Source organism: Astatotilapia calliptera, chromosome 7 (genome assembly GCF_964374335.1).
Source record: "Astatotilapia calliptera chromosome 7, fAstCal68.1, whole genome shotgun sequence".
NCBI classification, from domain to species: Eukaryota; Metazoa; Chordata; class Actinopteri; order Cichliformes; family Cichlidae; genus Astatotilapia; species Astatotilapia calliptera.
Window position 1 is genome coordinate 52416283 of NC_137428.1, and position 23720 is coordinate 52440002.

The following is a 23720-nucleotide window of genomic DNA, read 5'->3' on the forward strand; positions in this document are numbered from 1 at the left end:
TTGTGACCATTTTCTGAAAACACATTTAATTGATGTACTGTAATTGATGTAAACAAGGAAATACGAGACATCATTTATTTACAGGTCTCACATTTTATTTGCAAAAGTTTTAACTGCAAAGCAAAAAGATATTCACAAGCAGAAAAAAAGAAAATAAATGCATATCCTAAAAAATGCACTCTCCTGCACCAGTAAAACACATCATGAACTTGGACCCTTTGATAACTGGTGGATAATGCTTGTTTTTGTGTTGGTCTTAGCTGCCCTAAAGGTAAAAATCATTCTATGTGCTACATTTCATGATTTCTTATTTTTTTTAAATTTCCTTATCAGAAGATTTTAGCAGTAATGTTAACCAAGCTTCCAGCTGGTGTAAATGATGACATGTTTAGCTTTACATCAATTATAAATGCAATAACATTTTATGTTTCTGACAACACAATTCATGGTAAAAAAAAAAAAAAAGCACTAAGTTATATGTCAGTTCACAAACTTGATTTTGACCCAAAATGCAATAGGCATTTCAGTCATTCAGTCTAGTTTTAAACATTTCTATCACAATGATCCTGTTTGCACATAATACTGTACATGAGTGTTTTGTGTAGATAAATTGCCAGTACTGTTCTTTGAAGAACACAGTAAAAATATAAAATAGTTAAACACTTTAGATAAACTTTGCACATGGAACATTTTTCCACTTTTTTCAAATGGAAAGTGTTGAAACTCTATTCTATCTCCTCTTTGTTTTAGTGATGTGCGGCTTACGCTTTGGTGTCCGGCTGCTCTATTACTTCATCCAGCTCCTTCACAAAGTTCCTAAGAGCATCTAGGCAACGCTGTTTGATCTCCAGCAGGTTTTTGTCTAGTGGCGCTTGCAGCATTTTATCCAAGCTGGGCTCTTTTTCCACCAGCATATTCACCACCGTGCGAAACGTCTCACAGTCCTGTCTGTAATGCTGTAAACAAAACAATCACATCAAGAATGTCATTATGTATGCAATATCATAACACAACGAATAAAAAACAAAACAAAATCAAAGCCACATTATAAAGACATAATAAATTGTTCTATTTGAATGTTATAACTGTGCCCTTATCTTAAAGGGCTGATTTGTGAGAAGGATAGCTGCAAGAATGAAAAGAAAGTCTAAAAGGCAGAAGTGAATCCTGTTCTGATCTGAAACAGTGGCACTAAGAAGGAAGCTGAGCTGAGGTGGTAGAGTTGAAGATGCTCAGGTTTATACTGAGAGAGACCAGGATGGACAGGATTAGAAATATCAGAGGGACAGCTCAGGTCGAGCAGCTTGGAGACAAAATAGAGGCACAAGTCTGGTTTGAGCAAGTGAGGAGGAGGCATAGTGGATATATTGTGCAAAGGATGTTGAATATGGAGTTGCCAAGAAGGAGGAAAAGAGGAAGGTTTATAGATGTAATGAAGGAGGACATGTGGAAGGGTTGATGTGACAGAAGAGGATGCTAGCAATAGAATGAGATTGAGACAGTTTTTTGCTGTGGTGAGTAGTAAAAAAAAGAATATTATAGTCTTTGATTCTTTTTTTTCTCGTTGCCTCTTCAAAATAAAATCTTGAGTCTTTTGGCTTTAAAAGCAACGGATCTTTTTTTTTTTTCAAATTACAAGAAAAGCAAAGGATGTCGTTTGGATGTGTAGTTACACAATGAAATCAATGAGAACTAAGCAGCAGCATTCTTTCACACCACATTGCAACAAGCTCTCATGTCCCATAGAGATTTTACTGCCAACCCAAAAGCTATTAAGTTCTTTATTGGAGTCCCAGGTGCACGCTGACAACATCTTTATCACCTGAGGGAAAATGGCAAAATGCAAGGCCCTTCACTGACTCTGCACAGAGGTTTAGGGCTACACCAGCCTGTTAAGGAGGACTATGGGACATCAGAGTCTTCCAGAGTTCAGCCGCAATCACATCTACAATCACGGTCACTGGAGAACTTGAAACAGCCACTCTGCAGGTGATCAAGCAGCAAATATATATCAAAATACAGCCAGTGCAAAAAAAAAAAAAAAAAAATTATATCATTTCCAGCTCGTTTTCAATTTTTTTGGTTATCTCAACTATTGATAACAACTTGATCAAACAGAAGACAGTCCTTGCTCAGTTTTGCACATGTCTGGAGACGTGACCTCTTTAAAGTAATGACTTAATTAAACAGTCTCAGCATCCTTATGTTAGAAGTACTACTTATCTGTGTCATGTTCAGACCACAAAGCCATTTTAGGACTGTGGGGTGTGCAGGCATTAGTTGCTGAACTAAAATTAGCCAACTGTATCTCATCTACTATTATCAGTCTGTTAAAATACAATAAAACACACACCATCAGCTTTGCTAACTTTGAAAAGAAAAAATGCTGCCTGTCAACTTAAATCAGTGTCCGTGCTTAAACAGAAAGTGAGGTTAACCGGTTAAACACTATATTCCAGGGTTCTGTCAGTGCTGGGGAAATTAAAAACCACAGCTGCTGTTTCTTTGCCTAGATACATATCATGTAATGTCAGGCTAACTCAAAATTGTGTATCCATCAGTCTGAAGCATTTAGAAATTTACTGCCATAACCTAACCTTACCCGCTGAGAACTTAATAAAAGTTATGTGTCTCCAATATGTAATTTGCTAAATCGTTTAACTGTCATTATTGTAAATCTAGAATATTTAAAAAATATAAATTTACCACAGTCAAAATCTGAGAGGGAGTTGAGCCAGGTGGGGCTTTAAACACGCGGAAAAGGTCAAAGAAACAAGAATAACATTCACTCCTGAACAATATGGATGGAAACAGATCACCACATGGGAGCCATTTACTGTGTTTTCAAGCAAAAGAGGCTACTGAGCGAACCTGTTAGAGAGGGGAAAAAATCCCAGGCGCTGGGTCTGGTTAAAACGTTATGTGAAAATTACACACAAAACTTGGAGAGTGAAAATGAACGGTCTTCATTGTATGCTGTTCTTGATAATTACAATTAAGTTAAAAAAACTGCCTACAGCCTCTTTAGTTATCCTTTTTATATCATTCCTCTCTCACTTCACAGCTGAACCAGCCACAGCATGTTCAGATGCCTAATTCTCGCTTATTTGTTCATTCTCGCATCTTTAACACACCTTCTTCGCTTTAGACCATTTGAAACAAGGTTAAAGGAAAAATTAATCAAATATTAGGTGAGTAAATAACTATTATGAATGAATGTTGATGCAATATAGGTTATTATCACTGTATTTCAATATGCATTGTACACATACACACAAAGGGAAGGCTGTTTAGAATGAATCTGACAGAAATATCCCAGACTGTGGGAGATGTTTGGACTGCGGCGGATGTCTTAATGTCTGCAGATCATGTCATATGAAATTTGCAACCCCACATAATGATAGACTTCAACCCGACCACAAGGAAGTGAGCGACTCACGACACGTGTGGCCACTAAGCTGAGGGTCAGCTTCATACAGCAACGCGTGGGCCCCTTTTCTCTGTCGACCTACAAAACCATTTGTCCTTCTAACAGTTGCAACTATTTTCTACTAACAAATTTATCTCCTAAGAAAAGATCTGTCCTCCTTGAACATTTGCACAAAGTAAAAATCATTTAGAAAAAAAGCCTGGTCCAAATGTGAGAGGAAACATGGGCTAAGTGAGACACAAACATGTGGTATAATGCCCAACGCACCAATCCCACCCCTTTAATCGCCTTCGGATTGATTTTGTTTGCCATCTTTCAAAACAAAGCCATGTCTGAGCTCTTCCCAAGTTACAGCCTTTCGTGGCAGTAATTACATTTTCACTTCATTATATCCCACAGACACTGTTTTCATGCTTGAAAGAATCAAAACAGACTTGAGAATGCTTCATTTGCTTCATTTTTCTGAAGGATTAACAACCGATGTATATGTACAACATACTGAACAACTGTGGGGAGACTATTATTTCTATAAGAAATGTTTCTATTTCGCATGAACTAATAGGAAGTGTGTTTCTGACCTCAGCATGCTCTTAATGTTGTGAGTAAAGGTTGCGGTGAGGTTCTGCCTAAGTTCCTTCTCTGGAGTGGGCGCTATGGGCTGATTTTTAAGCCTGATACTACGGGCCCACACAGGACGGACCGGAGCCCCAGGAGAAATGGCAACACTAGGGGCCTTAAGGAGGAGCCTTAAAAAGCAGGCTTCTGCCCAAATCGGATGTTTGTGGAGGTCCAGATTGTGAACATACAAACAGGAGTGTGCAGTGGAATAGTGTGTGGGGGCTGGGAAGTAAAGGCTTTGAGTGAAATTATACATACGGCTCTCACATGGATGTTTAGTGAGGCTCTGTTCAAATGAGCACTGATGCAGGCAGGGGTCCTGCATAATAAGGGAAGTAGGGTAATGACTTGAGGGCTGGTACACATTAGGGGAAATTAAAAGAGCCATTTTAATCACTCAAGCTGCAAACCGGACCTCTCAATGGAGGGGCTAATAGTTGAAATGGATATGTTTCATTTGGGCTGATTGAGATGATGAATGTACTTCTAGGGAAAATCACTCCCAGGCACTTAGCTTTGGTGTGATATTGAAATATGGATGTTTTCTAAGTTTCTACTCTGTTGTTGTTATTTTACATGTTCAGACTTGTTCTGTGGTCACTTTAAAGAATAATAAACTGATCCTCTGCCCATCCGTTGCAACAGAAAAAAAAGAGAAGGAGTTATGCACTTTTAACTTAATGTTCACACACTCAGACTCTGATGGATGCAACTTGGTGTCCAGTATTTTGCTCAAGGATACTTCGACATGCAGGTTGGAGAATCCAGGGTTCGAACCACCAACCTTCTGAGAAGCACATTACCCACTCTACCTCCCAGGCCATCGCCTCCCTATGATGGCTTCAGACAGTATGTTATGGGATGCAATGAGTCACTGCATTAAATCTGTCTGTGACTGAATGAGCCTCATGCAGGGATGTCCACAAATGATTAAAACTTGTAGGAAAAAAAGCTCATTTTGAAACGACAAACATTTTTATAAAAAGAACACATTTTTTTAACCAGTGTATTGACTCAGTGGCCCGTCTCTGCTTGCTACCTGATCGGCTCATTTCGGCATTCCTTCAGAGTGACCGAGCACTATGTGGTTTTGACTGCGCCTGTGGCAGATGTTACAGTAAAGGCGCAGTTGAGGTTGCTGCCTCTCACCACGTCTTTAAATGGCAGGGTAAGCATGTGTGTGCTAATGCCAAGAGATGTACCACACTGTGTGTGGGCCGCCTGCATCCTGCAGGGCAATTCCTGCACTGCTTTAACTGGAATAGATAAGTAGTACTGTAGTGTAAAGTGATGAAGGGGATGGAAAAAGTGCAACTCCAAATAGCAGGCCGCGAGAGGCATCGCAAACTGAGGTGCTAAGCATTTTTCTGCTTACTCATCCTCTTTTTCTACAAGAAAAATATGATTCTCACATATAAGCTACAACAATCCGAGGCATAGCTTGTACTTATTGCTCCATGACTTACAGTGATACATAAAGTCAAGCATAAAGTCACTCAAACATGTACAGCAACAGGCCACCACACATTGAGATGAACCTATTAGCACGTCCCAGCTAAAAAAAGTGGTTCAATACGTTTGGTATTTAATAACTTAAGACATCAGCTTAGTTTCTTTCCTGAACCTGTGCCTATGTCCTCTGTAACTGGCTGATCTGAGTGGTGTATAAGTCAGTCATGAGTTGGCTTTAAAAAAAGTGAGAGAAACGAGTTACAGTGAGGCGAGTCTGAAGGTTTCACTGGCCAACAGGCGGTTCAGTACCCTGAAACAATACGCAATTAAGCTAATTTCTCTATTTCCTGTAAAATCTCAGAAATATAATCTCACCCTTTTAAGGTCAAAAAGATTTTAGTTGATGTCGTATTAAAGACCCAGTGATATGATGAATGAATAATGAAGGGTCAGCCTGAGCAAAGAGCCATATAGGTAGTTGTGGTTACCCTTAGTTACATTATCCAAAGCAACATATAAAGTAAAGTGAATTCACAGAAGGTAGACAGTTTCATGGAGGAAATTACTACCGTCTCAATTTCCAGAGCCTTCGCCTTAATGGCCTCCAACCGGCGAGCCTTGATGTCCTGCTCTGGTGTCAGCTTTGGCTCCATGCTGGCAGCCGCCGCCTCTTCCGACTCCGCTGCAGATGCTGAAGTTTTTTCCTGGCGGGCCAAAGGTTAAGGGGTTAGAGCCGAGGGCACCGCGTTTAGAAACTGGCTCTGATTTCAAAGTCTTTCAAATGGAGACAACTTTGCTCTCTTACAGGTGTTGAGTTCTTGTTTTCGTGTGTGTCTAATTATGCATGCCACATGTCAACAGTAAACAGAAATGAGGTTACCAGACAGGGTATATCGCTCTGATTACAGAGATAACCTAAAGGAAACCCAACCTTAATGTCCGTGAACCAAAGAGCAAATTTTGCTTATTATTTTTACAGTAACATGCTGATGGAGCTGCCAGATTTTTGCACAATATGTTTCACCCATAATAATCCAGATGCACACTTTTTGAGTTTTCTGTTAACTGAATTGAAATCTATTACTAAAATCATCATTTATATATTCTTTATCCTCCTTATCTGAGTAATGCATCCTTAAGATTGATAGGTTTCATTAACGCATTCACAGAACTTTTATTTGGCTCAATGTCCAAGATAAACCAAAAGAATATGTAGATCGTAATGGATATAAATTGTGAAGGATTACAGCCCCGAATGCAAATATTTTCCTCTTCTGTATTTGCAATGCAATAGTACAAGTGATATTCTGTAACATCTTCTCATAGCTTGCGTTACCTGCACTTTTTCCAGCTGTTACCACATTTGTCAGTGCATTCAGTTTAAGAGCACAACTATTTGAATCTTCTCAAAAATGTTTCTTTTACCTTTGAAGAGGCTGAACTGTGAGGGGACCCTTCCACAGAGCTGCTGGGAGTGTGGCTTGTCACCAGATTGGGTTTATCTGCAGAGAAAAGTAAAATTAGAGTAAGAAAATAAGCAGATAAGCATCCTGAGATAACTATCATACATCTGACTAATGTTACACCGAGGGACCCAAAAAATACATGTTAGTACCCATAAATACATGATTTAAAATCTGGTTTTTGTTGTTGTTTAGTCTTCTTTTTCTACAGACACCAAACTCTCCCTACTATAATGCCCAATAATGGTAAAACACCACAAAATATTTTTAAAAGATATCCTGGAGGAAAATTTGTTTTTACAGTGAGACATGAGACAGTACCTCACTTATCACAGTGAACAATTTACCACAGCCTTATGAAGCAGCTGAAAAGTATAAGTCACAGTTTTTTTAATACTCCCTTGTTGGAGCCTCCTACACAATAGTGGTCATGGAGTTCAGCTGTGCCTAAACTGAAATATTGCCGTCTTTGGCTCCAGTGTGTCTAGAAAAAAAACAAACAAAAAAACAAATAGAAGCTAGCTGTTTATTTTAATGAAGGATATTTCTCATTTTGATTTAATTGATCTGAGATGAAAGCTAATTGGTGTTTTGCTGTGGGACTATGGAGTCTCCAGATGGCACCAACTTTCGCCGCAAAAAGGTTAGATACTGCGATAATGTTGCTCAGAGCAAACAGAAAAACTACAGTGTGAAAGTCAAGCACTTATAATAATAATGAACCATGTTAAGTGCAGAGCTAGTTATAACAGCCTAAAGCTATTGTGGGCTATTACACACTCTTACATGAGCGCCAGTCTGCCATAATCCATATGCAGTTTAATGTTATAACTGCTCATATAAACAGCACAAACATTCATGTAATGGAAGTAGTTTAATGCAGAATAGTTCTCATTTTTAGACTCACAGCCAAATGCTACATAAAGTAAGTGTACTTGTATTGCTAATTTCAGAATGTGAGAAAATTTGTTATATGTACCTGACAACAATTGACTGTAAAAATGTACTTGAACTAAACCTTTTGTGTTCATGACAAAGCCCAGTGTGCCCTATAATCAAACACACTTTTTGAGTACTTTGCTGTGCTGCTCTAATTAACATCCCAGATGGTAGTGGAGCAGGGAGGTGCATCTGTTTTCTCACTGTTTTATTACATTTTCAAAGGGCTGTAGAACATGAAGCTCAGCTTTTAACACATAAATACATTTAAGCCTCTCAGAAATCAAAGAAGTGGAGAAATTATTGTCCACACTTCTTGCTTTAAATTAATAACTCTGCTTGTGTCAGATCTCTTTAAAACATTCATAAATTTCACTGGCTCAGCACTGAAAATGATATTTCTGAAGCCTATAAAAGTCACAAAAGTGAAACTGAGTAAAATGACACACCCAGTGTGATTCTGAAGACAGTTTTAAGCTAGTGTATTTAATACATTCTGACTAAAAAAAGAGGTCAGGGTAGAGCCAAAGCCAAACCACCCCAAGCTAAGGGTACCCTTTTCCCAGCCTCTGAAAGTGTGTTTGGTGTTAGCCTAATTACCACCCTAACATTTTTCAGCACACCCTGACCCCACACATTACACACCACCTCTGAAAAACAGATGTTTCACCTGAAGCGGCTTAATTTGTTTAGACATTTTAATTATCTTTGTAAAATTGGGAGTGATTTCTAGTTTCACTTCAAAGGATATAACAGTTGCACAAAAAGTGCTGTATTAGGTAAGGCAACTTCACAACTCTCAACCTATCAATGGGCTTTTAGGTTTTTCTCATGCAAAATCAAAGAATGTGCTTTGTTATTAGATGTCCTACTATCTGCTGCCACACCGGGTCACACGAGCAAGTTCAACTTATAGGTCGAGGAGAAGAATTGATGTTGGACTATACACATAAAGTGGACTATGAGAAAGAGTTCAAATGCAAATGTGACGTTGAACAACCGGTGATCATCCATGTGAATATCAAGGTATTGTTTTCATAGACTGACCCTTGGTGACCAGTTCTCTCTACACACACTTCCTTTGGCATCTTTTAGCTAATCCCGCTGTGAATCGGTATGCGGGCATTATCAAAATCATTAAAATGAGCTATTTGGCATCCTCAGAGGATTTTACACTTACGCTTTTGCTGTCCCTGCTGATACGTGTAGCTTTTGTCCCCATCAGGTGAGAAGTTTTTGATGTTTGATCCGGAACGAAGAGGCGGCTGGCCTTCCCTTCTTCCAGGAGAGCGATCTCGCACAATAACTGTAGGCTGAGGGTTCCTGTACTCATCATGGTCCTTTCTATGGAGAGCAAACTAATGCCATAAATACTGGTGACCAAACAAACTGCTTACTGTATGCATAGAAAAGGATTACACAAAAGGCAAACTGGATTTCTCTTTATATAACTGATTGTAATGTATCCCACAAAGATATCCCAGATTGTGTTCATCTGGAAGTAGCACTTGGATAACAAAAAAGAAGCCACTTGGAAGAGTGACAAAATGTTTTTCCCACTGACAATGTTACATCCAGATGAACAGAATCGACTTTCTGTGGTTTCCTTATCTGAATAACTGAACATGCATCAAGACTGGATCGTAATTCATATTCCAAATTCAAGCTTTGTTTGCAAACAGTTAAGAGGATGTCAACACCCAGAAATGCACGTGAGGGCACTGACTTGGCTTTTCTGTCGCGCACTGACCTTTGAGTAGGGCCTCCCCGACCTCTGTTGCGAAAAGGGTGTCCTCGACCACTCCTTCTAAGACAGAACACAACAGGAAAAAAGGCAGATTTAAGCACTAGCAAATGAAGCAGTTTAGTTAGAAGCACATTTAACGTAATCTATGAAAGTTGAGTTCAAAATGCTGTTTTAGTTACGATTGCTGGTATTAAAAACAAATGTGCAGGTTATGCATCAGTGACTCCGTCAGATTGGTGATGGAAGCAGGAAAACTAATGAAAAAGACTTGAAAGACTCCGTGGGGTACTGATAAATTTCTGGAACTAAGGCAATCTTCCACTTTGGCAAAAGCAACTGTTGGCTGGAAAATGGACTGATTATGGTCTTCCCTCACTATGATCTGTCCTCAATTTCATGCAGCCTGTAGCTACGGTAAGAACGCACTGACACTAAATCTGTTCTTTATTTACCATTAAATACAATTTCGGAGCATTTTTGCAACATTTGATAGCCCCAGCATAATTAAATCACCATAGTTCCTTACACATCGACTTCACAATTCTCCAAACTCAAAGCTTGTGTTCAAATAACCTCCAGAACAATTTAAAGGCACCTGGCTGTCACGACCTCTGCTTGAACCCAATCCTCATCTCAAACAAAAAGCAGGTCTAACAAGGGCTCAAACTTTTACGACTCATGGCCTGTTTGAAGTAGCAGACTTAGCATGCCATTTGCCAAACACTGTCATTTTATGCCGTCCAAAACAAACATTAAAGGTAGAAAAAAGCTTGTGTATCTTATTTAGAAGTCAGAAAACAACAAAAGAGAGTAAAGCGTTTATCAGACATGCGTTCACAGACAAATGACATACATTCAAAGGTTCATGTCTGCACATGAGTGCTCTTCATTCTTATAGTCAAGAGTTAAATGTATAATTTCCAGTAAGTAATAATAGTAATTTGTATATTTATCCACGCAGGCAACTTTTAATTTAGAGAGCGACTAATTAGTGCCTGAGCTGTGTCTTTATTCCCCGTCTACATGAGTCCTGCTCGGTCTTACGGAGCAAAGAGTACCTAGAGTTTATATCTTGTGCTGGGATTGTAAGAGTAATTTTACATTTGTCAGCTTGGCCTCGTTAGTAACCTTTACATAAAACGAATCTGACTTCCAGCTCTTTGGTAATGATGAAATGACTCAAAAAAATGAGCTGTACCTTGGCAGAACAACCAGAAGCATAAACTTTCTCTAAACTAAACACTTCATTTACACAGTTCTGATTGTGGAGCAATATTACACCAGTGCTGCTGAGGAACTGACAGAACTCTTGGCTATGCATTGTGACACAAATAGGATCAATACTGAAATTTTTAGTCATTGCAATCTTTGTTTAAAATACCCTCCTTTTCTACTCACAGAAACACCTGACAGATCCAAAGTTCACATAAAGGCTCAGTAATTACACAAGCAAGTCAAATTAAATGGGCGTCTTTGTAATTTTACAGTTAAACAGTACAGAATTCCTTCTTTAGTTGTTGTGCAGTGGGTGAGACTGATATAAGTGGGGAATCTGGTAATTAACTGTGAAAATATTCACTTGATTTTAAAGTATTTTTTCATTAAACAAAAACTATAGATTTCGTTTAGAATTACACAGAAGGCAGGTTGTACTACATACTGTATGACCACTCTGTGCATTCTGGGTTTTTACAATTTTACCAAAATGCCTCATTTTAAAGTTCATCTACAATGTCACTGTCAGCATTTTACAAATTATGATAAATCTAACGTGGCAATCCAGCAGTGTCAGCATGAAAAAAACAGAAGGGGCAAATTTAAAAATGTGATATATGAGCTTACAATTTAAGCTGGCAAAATGCTTTTTTAATGCCAGGCATTCCTTCACAAGCTTTAAATAATATGCACCTAACAGAATTACTGCATCATACATATTCAAGATTAAATGACAACCTGAAATTATCTAATATTCATTTAGGAATATTAGGAACTTTAGGAAAATAAGGCCAGAAATTAAATAAGACCTGCTGCTCAGAGTGTCAGAGACATGTATGTGTATATGGGTGTGTGTTTGTGTGGGTGGGTGGGTGTTTAACTGTGGACAGAGTGTCCAGCTGTTTTTCCTCTCAGGGTGGGGTTGACTGACTTAGTGAGTAGACACTAGTGGCCTTTGTCCCCTTCTGTAGCCTGGTATGACTCCTTGAAAGTGAGGCTTGGGCCTATAAACTGGTGGTATGTCGAAGTGGCCAACGAGAAAAGAGTGTCTGCTGATGTAGCTGCTAAGAAACCACTTTTAAGGAAAAGCAATAAGCAGGAGAGATTTGTTTGGGCCAAGAAACACAAAGAAAGGACATTAGACCAGGGGAAATCTGTGCTTTAATCTTATAAGTCCAAATTTGAAATCTTTAGCTCTACCCACTTTGTCTTTGTGCGACGCAGAAAAGGTGAAGGGATGGTCTCTACATGCATGGTTTCCACCATGAAATATGGAAGAGGTGGTGTGATGGTGTGGGGGTACTTTGCTGACGACACTGATGGGGATTTATTCAAAACTGAAGGTACACTGAACCAGCACGGCTACTACAGGATCCTGCAGTAATATGCCATCCCATCCGGTTTACGTTTAGTTGGGCCATCATTTATTTTTCAACAGGACAATGACCCCAAACACACCTCCAAGCTGTGTAGGGCTGTTTGACCAAGTAGGAAAGTGATGGAGTATTGCACCAGATGTGCTGGCCTTCACAGTCACCTGACCTAAACCCCATCAAGATGGTTTGGGATGAGATGGACCGCAAAGTGAAGGCAAAAGGGCCAACAAGTGCTCAGCGTCTCTGGGAACTCCTTCAAGACTCTTCGAAAACCATTTCAGATGACTGCCTCATGAAGCTCATCGAGAGAATGCCAAGGGTGTGCAAAGCAGAAATCAACGCAAAGGGTGGCTATTTTCAAGAAACTTTTTTGATGCTTTTTGTTTACTGCATAATTCCATATGTGTTCATTCATAGTTTTGATCCCTTCAGTTAGAATCTCCAAAGTAAACAGTCATGTAAATAAAGAAAAACCATGAAATGAGAAGGTGTGTTCAAACTTTTGATTGAGCTTACTTTTTAAAAGACAGAACTCTGCCACCATCTAGTGGTCAATAGAATGGATTACACAAAGAATTCATCAGAGTTTAGATCTGACACAAAGTAATGAAGACGAAATATAAAAAGCAAAAATTGTTGACAAATTGAATACCTTAAAAAAAACAAAAAGAATGAACATACTACCTTGAGCTTAACTGATGCCTCAAATCATCTTTGCTATAACACTGCTGAGAATACGGTGCCTCCTGAAAAAAAGAAAAAAAAATCACAATTTCAGTAACTTTAATGGCGAAAGGCCACAAATGCAGATTTAACACAACACAGATTCAGGTTTCTGAACCACACTTGCAAATCAAGTTTATCGTACACTTTGGTGGGGAGAGGAATTTCTACGGAAATTGCCCAAGTTGAGATTTTCATCAAAGCCTCGTTGATTGTTCGCTGGATAACTGCCGTCCTCAGAATAGCCTCTTCCATCATGGTAATCACGAGGACTTCCATACCATGGATCATCATTAAATCTTCTGTCTAATTCCACTCCCGGCCGTGGCATGTGGGACCTCTTTTCGACAATATTTACAACCCGCTGAACTGTCACCTGAAATAACAGCACAACACATTTGATATTTCAGAGCATACTATCCTTAATGCAGCATCAAATAGAATAAGAGAAACATGTCTAAAAGACTTGGAAAGAACACTGACCTCCTAAAAAGTGGTCAAATACTCATCAACACATACATACTCTGTCTACAAGACTATAGTAATGATAACATCATAACACCAGAGATTCCTACTAATAAAATTCTTTTCACTAAATACAAATGAATTAGTCATGAAAAGCACATTCTCTCACCTCTCTTCCATCCACTGGTAAGAAGTGTTCTTCATATGCTTCTCTAATAAATGATTTTCGGCCATGTCGATATGCCACTGCAAAAAAACAACAACAAAAAAAAACATTTTAAAAAAGGGGATTAAATAGCTGTTTATCAATATAGACACTATTATAACATTGCTCTACAGTCAGCCAAAATAAAGACACCGTTTTAAAGAATGATCTTAATACATCAATGATCTCTCGTCATCACGGCCCTCACGGCCCCCCTCCTGGACCCCCTGCAGTTTGCATACAGAGCCAACAGGTCTGTAGACGACGCCATCAACATGGCCCTACACTTCATCCTGCAGCATCTGGACTCCCCAGGAACCTACGCCAGGATCCTGTTTGTGGACTTCAGCTCTGCCTTCAACACCATCCTTCCAGACCATCTCCGAGGTAGGGCTGAACGATATATCGCATTTGCGATAATATCGCGACATGATCAAGTGCAATTTTCTAACCGCAAAGGCTGCGATTATACTCTGGACATGTCCAAATTCATGGGCTGCATCCTCCTGAGGCCGCATTTGTAGACCGATTACGTCACAGCGACGTGCCGAAGGCTGTCCAAATTACTACCATATCCCAGAATTCATAGCGCGGCCCAGCCAAACTCCAGTTTCCAGCAATGGCGGCCGCTACTAAGTTTTAAAATTACTCATACTAATCTTTCTGGGTCACAAAATAAACTTTTAACATATTTTCAGGCGAGAAAGTAGTTGTGTAAACATCAAATATCTGCTCGGTTTATCAAGATATCCCATATTTGCAAAAGTGCTTCGACGTTTTCAGAGGCGTCTGCTACCCACCAGCTCGACAGCTAGCCGGGAGCTCGAGGGTTACTGATGCGGCCGAGAACGGCACAACTCCCGGCACATCATTTTCAGATCACCGCGGAGTTTTGCTGCTCGGGTTAAACGTAATATATAAGTCACTTAGACAACCTAAAAATGTTATTGTTGGGCTTTTTTCAGTGTTTTGTTTGTTCGTGAGTAAATCGGTTTGGCTGAGATTAAAGTTATTAGATTAGATAAAATAAAACTTTATTAATCCCCCGGGTGGGTTCCTCCTTGGTTTTCACACAGCTGACTAAACGTCAAACAGAAAACTTATTAAACAGAAGTATGAGACAGTCGAGAATTTACACCAGTGTCTGGTTATATTTTAGATAGCAAGAAGCAGACGGCCGAGTTTATTAAACTCCACCGAGACAGCGGTGACGCTAATCAGAACTAGCCTTCTGATTCAGAAGGCTAGACCGTCCAATTTCACGCCTTTAAACTTTAAAGGCGTGTTTGTGTGTGTGTTTATACAATTGCTATTATGTTTGCACTTTATGTGTAATGTTACTGACTGCAAAGATCAGTAAGATGTGTGCATTTTTTATTTATTAGTTTTATTTATTTAATATTATTTTTTAATTGAATGACTGTCTAGTAGTTCACAGATGTCGAAAAACTGAGTGTGGTAAAGCCACTGATTTTTTTTATGTATATTTCTGCAATCTGCACATTGTACTGACTTTCATTTTAATGTTTACACCAGGGTTCCTTGTCAGCACTTTATGCTCAGATGTTTGTAAGCTAAAAATAAACTATTGTGTATGTTCAAATATACTGTTGTGATTGAAGAAGTTAAATAAAAATGTCAGTCATCAATTCATGCATCACCTCATGTCATCATAACAGAGGTCTGTCTTCCAGGAAAGAACAGTTTAAAATTAATGTAATATAGTATTGGCCATACTATATGATGTATTGCTTGTCTTTGTTTAATAATACAGAAGACAAAGACCTTAAAAAATAATCGCATATCGCATCGCAATCGCAATATTGGGGCAAAAAATCGCAACTCCGCCCTACTCCGAGGCAAGCTTTCCCAGATGAATGTGCCTGATCCCATCTGCCGGTGGATCACTGACTTCCTGACGGACAGGAAGCAGCATGTGAGGCTGGGAAAGAATGTCTCGGACTCCCGGACCATCAGCACCGGCTCCCCTCAGGGCTGTGTTCTTTCTCCCCTGCTCTTCTCCCTGTATACTAACTGCTGCACCTCCACCCACCAGTCTGTCAAGCTAATCAAGTTTGCAGATGACACCACCGTTATTGGACTCATCTCGGACGGGGATGAGTCTGCCTACAGGAGGGAGGTTGAACGTCTGGTGTCCTGGTGCAGCCACAACAACCTGGTGCTGAATGCCCAGAAGACAGTGGAGATTATTGTGGACTTCAGGAAGCACACAGCTCCACCCCCCCCCCCCCCCCCCCCCCCCATCATCCTGACTGACACCCCCATCACCTCTGTGGACTCATTCCACTTCCTGGGTACCACCATCACCCAGGACCTGAAGTGGGAGCCCACCATCACCTCCGTCATTAAGAAAGCCCAGCAGAGGATGTACTTCCTGAGGCAGCTGAAGAAATTCAACCTGCCAACACGGACGATGATGCAGTTCTACACTGCAATCATCGAGTCCATCCTCACCTCCTCCATCACCGTGTGGTACGCTGGAGCCACTATCAGGGACAAACAGAGACTGCAGCGTGTTGTGCGCTCTGCTGAGAAGGTGATTGGCTGCAGACTCCCATCTCTGCAGGACCTGTACACCTCCAGGACACTGGGGCGTGCAGCTCGGATCTCAGCTGACCCTTCTCACCCTGGACACAGTCTGTTTGACCTGCTCCCCTCAGGCAGGAGGCTCCGGTCCATTCGCACCAGAACCTCTCGCCACAAGAACAGTTTCTTCCCCTCTGCTGTGACACATGAACAGTAACCGTATGACTGTTCCCACCACTAACACATGACCCTACGCTGTGTTCACTGCATCATTCCATGTTTGGCACTGATCACCACCTGCACTCATGTATATATCATGTATATATCTATCTATCTACTTAGCACTTTTAATTCTTATTCTCATTTTTATTTTCATGTCTATTTAAGCTTAATTTATAACAGTATTTATAACAGTATGTTTGCACTGAAGCACCGCAGCAATTTCCTAATGTTGTAAACCCGCTCAACATTTGGCAATAAAACCCTTTCTGATTCTGATTCTGATCAGAGATATTCTACTCTTTATGTAAGGCAGGGGAAAAAAGGTTTGATGATTACACACACGATTCTTTCACTACTCCTCTTAAACTCAGGGAACCCAGCCTGTAGACAACCCTTATCAGGTAGTGTGATATGAACAGGATATAGAAAACTAAAATTTTAAATTTTACTTTCTGAGCCCCGTTTTGCTGTTAGACACGAACTTTTCGGGTCATTTATGTGTGTGACATTGGAAGGATGTCCAAGGGAAGGAGACAAACTGAGAAAAACCTTACTGCCGAGAGTTGTGCTAATGCTGGCGCAGCAGAGGATGCTAGTGCATTCCCCCCCCTCTTAATTTTTTTTTTTATGAGTCTGTTTGTTGTTGTTTTTTGTTTTGTTTTTTTCTCTGCATTTTGCATTATTGTATGCTTTGCATTCAAACCTTTGTCTAATAAAAAGACTTTTGATAGAAAAAAAAAGAAAACTGAAATGGATGCCTGATGATCTCTCAAACTATTCTAGCTAGAAAAACTAGACTAGAACAAAAACTTCACTTCATGGTGTTTTGTGAGTTCTCAAAAGTGATGTTCTTGGCACAGACATCATTTCAAGCAGACTCTACAATAGGGCTGGGCCATATTATACCGTTCACGGTAATACCGGTATAATGTTAGGCAACGATAGGAAAATGAAATATCGCGATAGAATGGGAGTAAAACGCGCATGCGCAGTGCCTTTGTTTTCATACGCACATGGCCGATTGTTGAGTGAAACAGATGAACCAGAATTGGTTTGTAAAAATGGTGCAACTTCCGTGATGTGGAACTGGTTTGGTGTTTGTCCGTCAGATACACGACAAAGCACATTTTTTTGCAGAACATGCAAGCGGCCGTTGTTATTGTCATATTTGTCGGACTAAGATGCTCTTAAATCTGGGAGTAATCTGGGTCCTAAACTCCGTATGCTTCAGGTCAAACAACACTGCAGCATCACTTAGAGTTAAAAACTGTCTAAATTCTTTCATCTTTAATAAAACGATCAGCATTGCTGCTTTACCAGGTGTAACTATGAAGTTTAACTTCCAGGCATCCATGAAAACTAAAGTTATTACATTTAACGGAGTTAGACGTTAGCAGGAAGCTAGCGGAAGTTAGCTCGCTAGTTTCGCTAGTTACCTAAGCATGATATAGCATGTTCTGACTGAGAGATTTCTGAAAAAATTCAAACGTACAGCTCTGCTATCACTTCCAACATAAATGAAGACAGGAAACTAAACAGCAGTGACGTTTGTAGGGTTACTGAAGTTGGGCTAGCTGGTATATAATGATGTGCTACGTGATCGCTAGCGACACAGCTATGTTAGCATAACATAAACAGTGAAGCTGGAGGATGAACACTAACACTTTTCCACTTATAAAAGTTAACGTGAAGGTTCTTCATGGTTAGAGACAAATGCAATCGCATGGCAGGATGTTGTAAACGGACCAAACTTCAGTCAGGAGAACAACTGAGATGATCCATCCACAATATGAGGTTAGTCATTAATAGACTGCAACAACATGGGAATAGAGCAGCTGCCAGAGAATTCAACATTAATGAATCAATGGTACAGAAGTGGAGGAAGCAAGAAGAATGAGTTTAATGAAACCAAGATGGCGCCGCGTATGGATGCCCTGGTGCTTCAGTGCGTTACTTTTGTTTTGATTTTGTGCATTTCTTCTGTGTCTGGGCACTCCTCTGGATACTCTTACACCAGAGAAGAGCTCCTTAACTGCAGGACTACAACGCCTGTGGATTTATTTCCAATATTTGTCGCATCTGCGGCAGATTTACTGCAGACTCTGATCAGGAAAGTGAGACGTCGAAAGAGAGGTAAGCGGGCCGGCGTACTCGTGCGTTTGAGGAGACGCGGACTGCGAACGGCCCTTCCTGGGATCTTCCTTTCTAATGTACGCTCACTCGGGAATAAGATAGACGAACTGGCCCTGATGAGAAGCATGAACAGAGACTTTGCCTCCTCCTGTGTCTTATGTTTTACGGAGTCGTGGCTCAGTGAGAACATCCCGGACTGCGCGCTCAAGCTGGAGGGCTTTCATCTGCTGCGCGCGGACCGGCAGGCCGCTCTCTCCGGTAAAACCAAAGGTGGAGGTGTCTGCTTCTACATCAATAGTGGCTGGTGCACAGATGTAACAGTGATTGCTCAGCACTGCTCTCCCTCTCTGGAATACCTTTTTATTCACTGCAAACCGTTTTATTCTCCGCGGGAGTTTGCTTCATTCATCCTGGCCGCTGTTTACATCCCGCCAGACGCGGATGCGCAAGCAGCTCAGTGCGCACTCGCAGAGCAGATTCTCCACATGGAGCGGACATACCCGGACTCTCTCATCATTGCTCTTGGGGACTTTAACAAAGCCAATCTGAGCCATGAGCTTCCGAAATACAAGCAGTATATTAAATGCCCGACCAGAGAGGAGAGGACATTGGACCACTGCTACAGCACGATCAGCGGGGCCTATCGCGCGGTGCCCCGCGCTTCACTCGGACTTTCTGACCACGTGATGATCCACCTGATCCCCGCGTACAGACAGAGGCTGAAGCTCTCCAAACCTGTCGTGAGGACCAAAAAACTGTGGAGCAACGAGGCTGTGGAGGAGCTTCGCACGTGTTTGGAGACCACAGACTGGGACACAATGAAGGCTGCTTCTAACAGCTTGGACGAGTTTACGGACACTGTCACCTCCTATATCCACTTCTGTGAGGACAGCATTGTGCCATCACGCACCAGGGTGAGTTATAACAATGACAAACCCTGGTTTACTCCTAAACTCAAAAAGCTGTGGCTGGAAAAGAGAAAGGCGTTCAGAAGCGGAGACAGGGACTGCTACAGAGAGGCCAAGTACAGGTTCACTAAAGAAGTGGACATTGCTAAACATCAGCACTCTGAGAAGATGCAGCAGCAGATCTCAGAGAATGACTCGGCCTCTGTGTGGAAAGGTTTTAGGAATATCACCAACTACAAGCCTAAAACCCCCCACTCCACTGATGACTTGCTCTTAGCCAACACCCTTAACGACTTTTACTGCCGTTTTGACGAGCCATCAGGCAGCCTTCACACCTCCAACGGCCCCAACAATAGAGACACTTTGGACACTCATTCCCCCACCTCTCCCCCCTCCATAGAGCCATCACCACCTTCAAACTGTTCACCTGCAACACCCGCCTCCTCACCCCACACAAAAGAGGATTTCACACCACCTCCTCCCACCACAACTCTTCATATTCATGAAGCAGATGTGAGGAAGCAGTTTAGGAGTCTGAATGCTCGGAAAGCTCCCGGCCCAGACGGTGTGTCTCCTGCCACCCTCAGACACTGTGCAAACGAGCTGGCCCCAGTGTTTTCTGGCATTTTTAACTCCTCACTGCAGGCATGTCATGTGCCTGCCTGCTTCAAGTCCTCTACCATAATCCCTGTCCCCAAGAAACCTAGGATCACTGGACTAAATGACTACAGACCCGTGGCTCTGACATCTGTGGTCATGAAGTCATTTGAGCGCCTGGTTCTCTCCTATCTCAAGACCCTCACGGCCCCCCTTCTGGACCCCCTGCAGTTTGCATATAGAGCCAACAGGTCTGTAGACGACGCCATCAACATGGCCCTACACTTCATCCTGCAGCATCTGGACTCCCCAGGAACCTACGCCAGGATCCTGTTTGTGGACTTCAGCTCTGCCTTCAACACCATCCTTCCAGACCATCTCCGAGGCAAGCTTTCCCAGATGAATGTGCCTGATCCCATCTGCCGGTGGATCACTGACTTCCTGACGGACAGGAAGCAGCATGTGAGGCTGGGAAAGAATGTCTCGGACTCCCGGACCATCAGCACCGGCTCCCCTCAGGGCTGTGTTCTTTCTCCTCTGCTCTTCTCCCTGTACACCAACTGCTGCACCTCCACCCACCAGTCTGTCAAGCTAATCAAGTTCGCAGATGACACCACCGTTATTGGGCTCATCTCGGACGGGGATGAGTCTGCCTACAGGAGGGAGGTTGAACGTCTGGTGACCTGGTGCAGCCACAACAACCTGGTGCTGAATGCCCAGAAGACAGTGGAGATTATTGTGGACTTCAGGAAGCACACAGCCCCACTCCCCCCCATCATCCTGACTGACACCCCCATCACCTCTGTGGACTCATTCCGCTTCCTGGGTACCACCATCACCCAGGACCTGAAGTGGGAGCCCACCATCACCTCCGTCATCAAGAAAGCCCAGCAGAGGATGTACTTCCTGAGGCAGCTGAAGAAATTCAACCTGCCAACACGGACGATGATGCAGTTCTACACTGCAATCATCGAGTCCATCCTCACCTCCTCCATCACCGTGTGGTACGCTGGAGCCACTATCAGGGACAAACAGAGACTGCAGCGTGTTGTGCGCTCTGCTGAGAAGGTGATTGGCTGCAGACTCCCATCTCTGCAGGACCTGTACACCTCCAGGACACTGCGGCGTGCAGCCCGGATCTCAGCTGACCCTTCTCACCCTGGACACAGTCTGTTTGACCTGCTCCCCTCAGGCAGGAGGCTCCGGTCCATTCGCACCAGAACCTCTCGCCACAAGAACAGTTTCTTCCCCTCTGCTGTTGGACACATGAACAATAACCACATGACTGTCCCCGCCACTAACACATGACCCTACGCTGTGTCACTGCATCATTTCATGTTTGGCACTGATCACCACCTGCACTCATGCACATATCTTTCTACATAGCACTTTTAATTCTTATTCTTACTTTTATTTTATTTATTTTTTTCATGTCTATTTAAGAGCTATTTATGACACTGTTTGCACTGAAGCACCGCAGCAATTTCCTAATGTTGTAAACCTCAACATCTGGCAATAAACCCCATTCTGATTCTGATTCTTTAATAAAGTTTGATTTATCTGACTGCTTTGTTTCGCTTAATGTGCCTTATAATCCCGTGCACCTTATGGTCTGAAAAATACATACTGCACACTGCAGTTTAATGTTGCAAAGCACCTCTTTTTAACTTCAGTGGATATTATACATGGTTATGCTCAGGATATGTCAGCCCATTTCTACTGGAAATGCCTTTTGGTTAAACTTTCAGCAAGGAATTTGCATTTGCACTGTTACATTTTTATAAAGCTTTAATGTACATAAAAACCAGCTTCTTGTTTAAGTGAAAATAAATGGAAGGTTGTCTTTTTGCGCTAGTAATGTTGTGGAGTTGTATTTTGTCTCGCATCAATTATATCGTCGGTTATATCGTTATCGCAAATTTTCAAATATATATCGTGATAAATATTTTTGGCCATATCGCCCTGCTCTACTCTACAATATATGTCTGAAAACCACACATGTAAACATTTAGGGTAGTTATAGCTCAGGAGGCAGAGCGAGTCTTCTGCTAATCAAAACATTGGTGAAAATAGGCTTTAAAGTCTATACTGATTCATGCAAATGTTCATTGCTTATGGATTAGATTTTATGGTTTTGATGGCCAAAGGGATGACTTATCACATAATGAGAATTTGTGCTGAAGCCTGCAGCTGCCATGCACAAGTGTCTCTCTTGTCTTCTCTCTTGTCTTTTTTTTTTAAAGACTAGAGTGCTTAAATCCAGAGATCTGATGGCTTTAAATCACTACTTGATGTTTGGCAAAATCCCATCTCATCAAACTAGAGGAAATAACAAAGGCATGTAAGTTAACACAGGGTGGCACTGTAAGTACTCTGGGATAAAACCCCAAGCTCAGCTCGAGCCTTTTGTGTGTGGAGTTTGCCTGCTCCCCCTTTACACCGGTATCCTGCCACAGTCAAGTCATCTGTTGAGTTAGTTGGAGATTAGTAAATGTGGATCTTAGAGTGTTTTGTTATCTGTAAATCTGTGTTACTCCTATTATGCCTGGTGACCTGTTCAGAGTCTCCCCTGCCTCTCATCCTCTGTCAGCTGGGACAGGCTCCACCCACCAGTGAATTGGTCAAGGGTTTGATAAGAGTTTAAGAAAACGGATGAGGGTCTACACAGACAGAGACAAATGAATCCATCCTTGGAAACTTAAGAGATTGAGAAACGCATAACAATATATCGCAGTCTCAAATGAACTTGCTCAGGGCACTGAACACAGTAGAAGAGCCAAAAACGTTCCCTTATGAGCTCAGATCTGTATTATAATGTACCAGTAACGCACCGAAAAGTTAGTATATTTACTTACTACCAAAAGAATGTTTTTGGTTCTCCGTCTGGTATTCTCAAGATGTTTCAGTTGCGAATGATGAACCTGTAAGAAAGAAAAAAGTATTTGGGGAAAGCAAACCATGCGAGACCACATCCTAAGGCCATTTCTGTTAAATACTAAATACGTGACTCTGCCAGTTTTTTGTATTATGCTGCTCTAAATCAAGGACATAGCTGTTTTATCTATGTTATTACCAATGCTAACTAGCTAAGCTAACACATGAGGCGAGGTCTTCAGAAACTCACCAAGTAGTGATTTCTATGTCTCTCACCGTGACGTCCACATTATAGAATCCTCCTATCGCAAAAAGGCTCCCATAAATAGATACAAATTATACGAAAGTCCAAACTATTCAAAAGTAAAACCAAAACAACCCCAGCAACACTGCAAAGCACCACCCTGCACTGATTCTTGTTTTCTATTTTGAACAAATTTAATAACAACGTTCATGCCATCTCATAGCGCCACCTAGCGCGCCGGAGTATACAAATCAGAATACAATTTACGTTATATACAGTATAATAAGCCTAGTCCTACATGATAACCGTCTTTAATGGTCATTGATTTGTTTTATTCTTAAACTCTCTGCAATGTTTAATAAGAAAAATCATTTAAGCTATATTTTTGACTAAAATAAGACTAAACCAAACTTGTGACTAAAGAGTGTTTACTTAAAATGATACTACCCTTCCTTGAGTTTAAAACAGCTCCTCTTCTTACAGTAACCTCCAAAATCTCATCCTTACCAAACTCTTATATTTGTTGTTGCAAATATAACCTTCAGGACCCTACTTTCAATTA

General features: G+C 41.4%; 1 protein-coding gene across 4 annotated transcripts; it reads right to left on the reverse strand.

The window, feature by feature from the left end:
- Window positions 1–73: 73 nt before the first annotated feature.
- LOC113026511 (uncharacterized) lies at window positions 74–23360 on the reverse strand. Of its 4 annotated transcripts, none has more exons than XM_080303822.1 (10): window positions 23165–23360; window positions 22896–22961; window positions 13598–13674; window positions 13109–13339; window positions 12925–12986; window positions 9653–9706; window positions 9083–9246; window positions 6926–7002; window positions 6070–6204; window positions 74–956 (listed from the first exon to the last, which is right to left on the reverse strand). In XM_080303822.1, coding segments are annotated over exons 2-10 (996 nt in total). In that variant the 5' UTR covers window positions 22897–22961; window positions 23165–23360; the 3' UTR covers window positions 74–761. The 4 variants fall into 4 exon arrangements, with proteins under 4 accessions (XP_080159948.1, XP_080159949.1, XP_080159947.1 ...); XM_080303823.1 differs by having other exon boundaries at window positions 23191–23348; XM_080303821.1 differs by having other exon boundaries at window positions 9653–9709; window positions 23191–23348.
- Window positions 23361–23720: the final 360 nt, after the last annotated feature.

What these genes read in the sequence shown, in the direction of transcription:
- LOC113026511 (XM_080303821.1), bottom strand. An exon ending in ATTCCTCTCCCCACCAAAGT is followed by an intron (nt 12,987 to 13,108) that starts GTACGATAAACT and finishes TCTTTTTTTCAG; the next exon opens with GAGGCACCGTATTCTCAGCA. An exon ending in TCAGCAGGGACAGCAAAAGC is followed by an intron (nt 7,003 to 9,082) that starts GTAAGTGTAAAA and finishes TTTTCTCTGCAG; the next exon opens with ATAAACCCAATCTGGTGACA.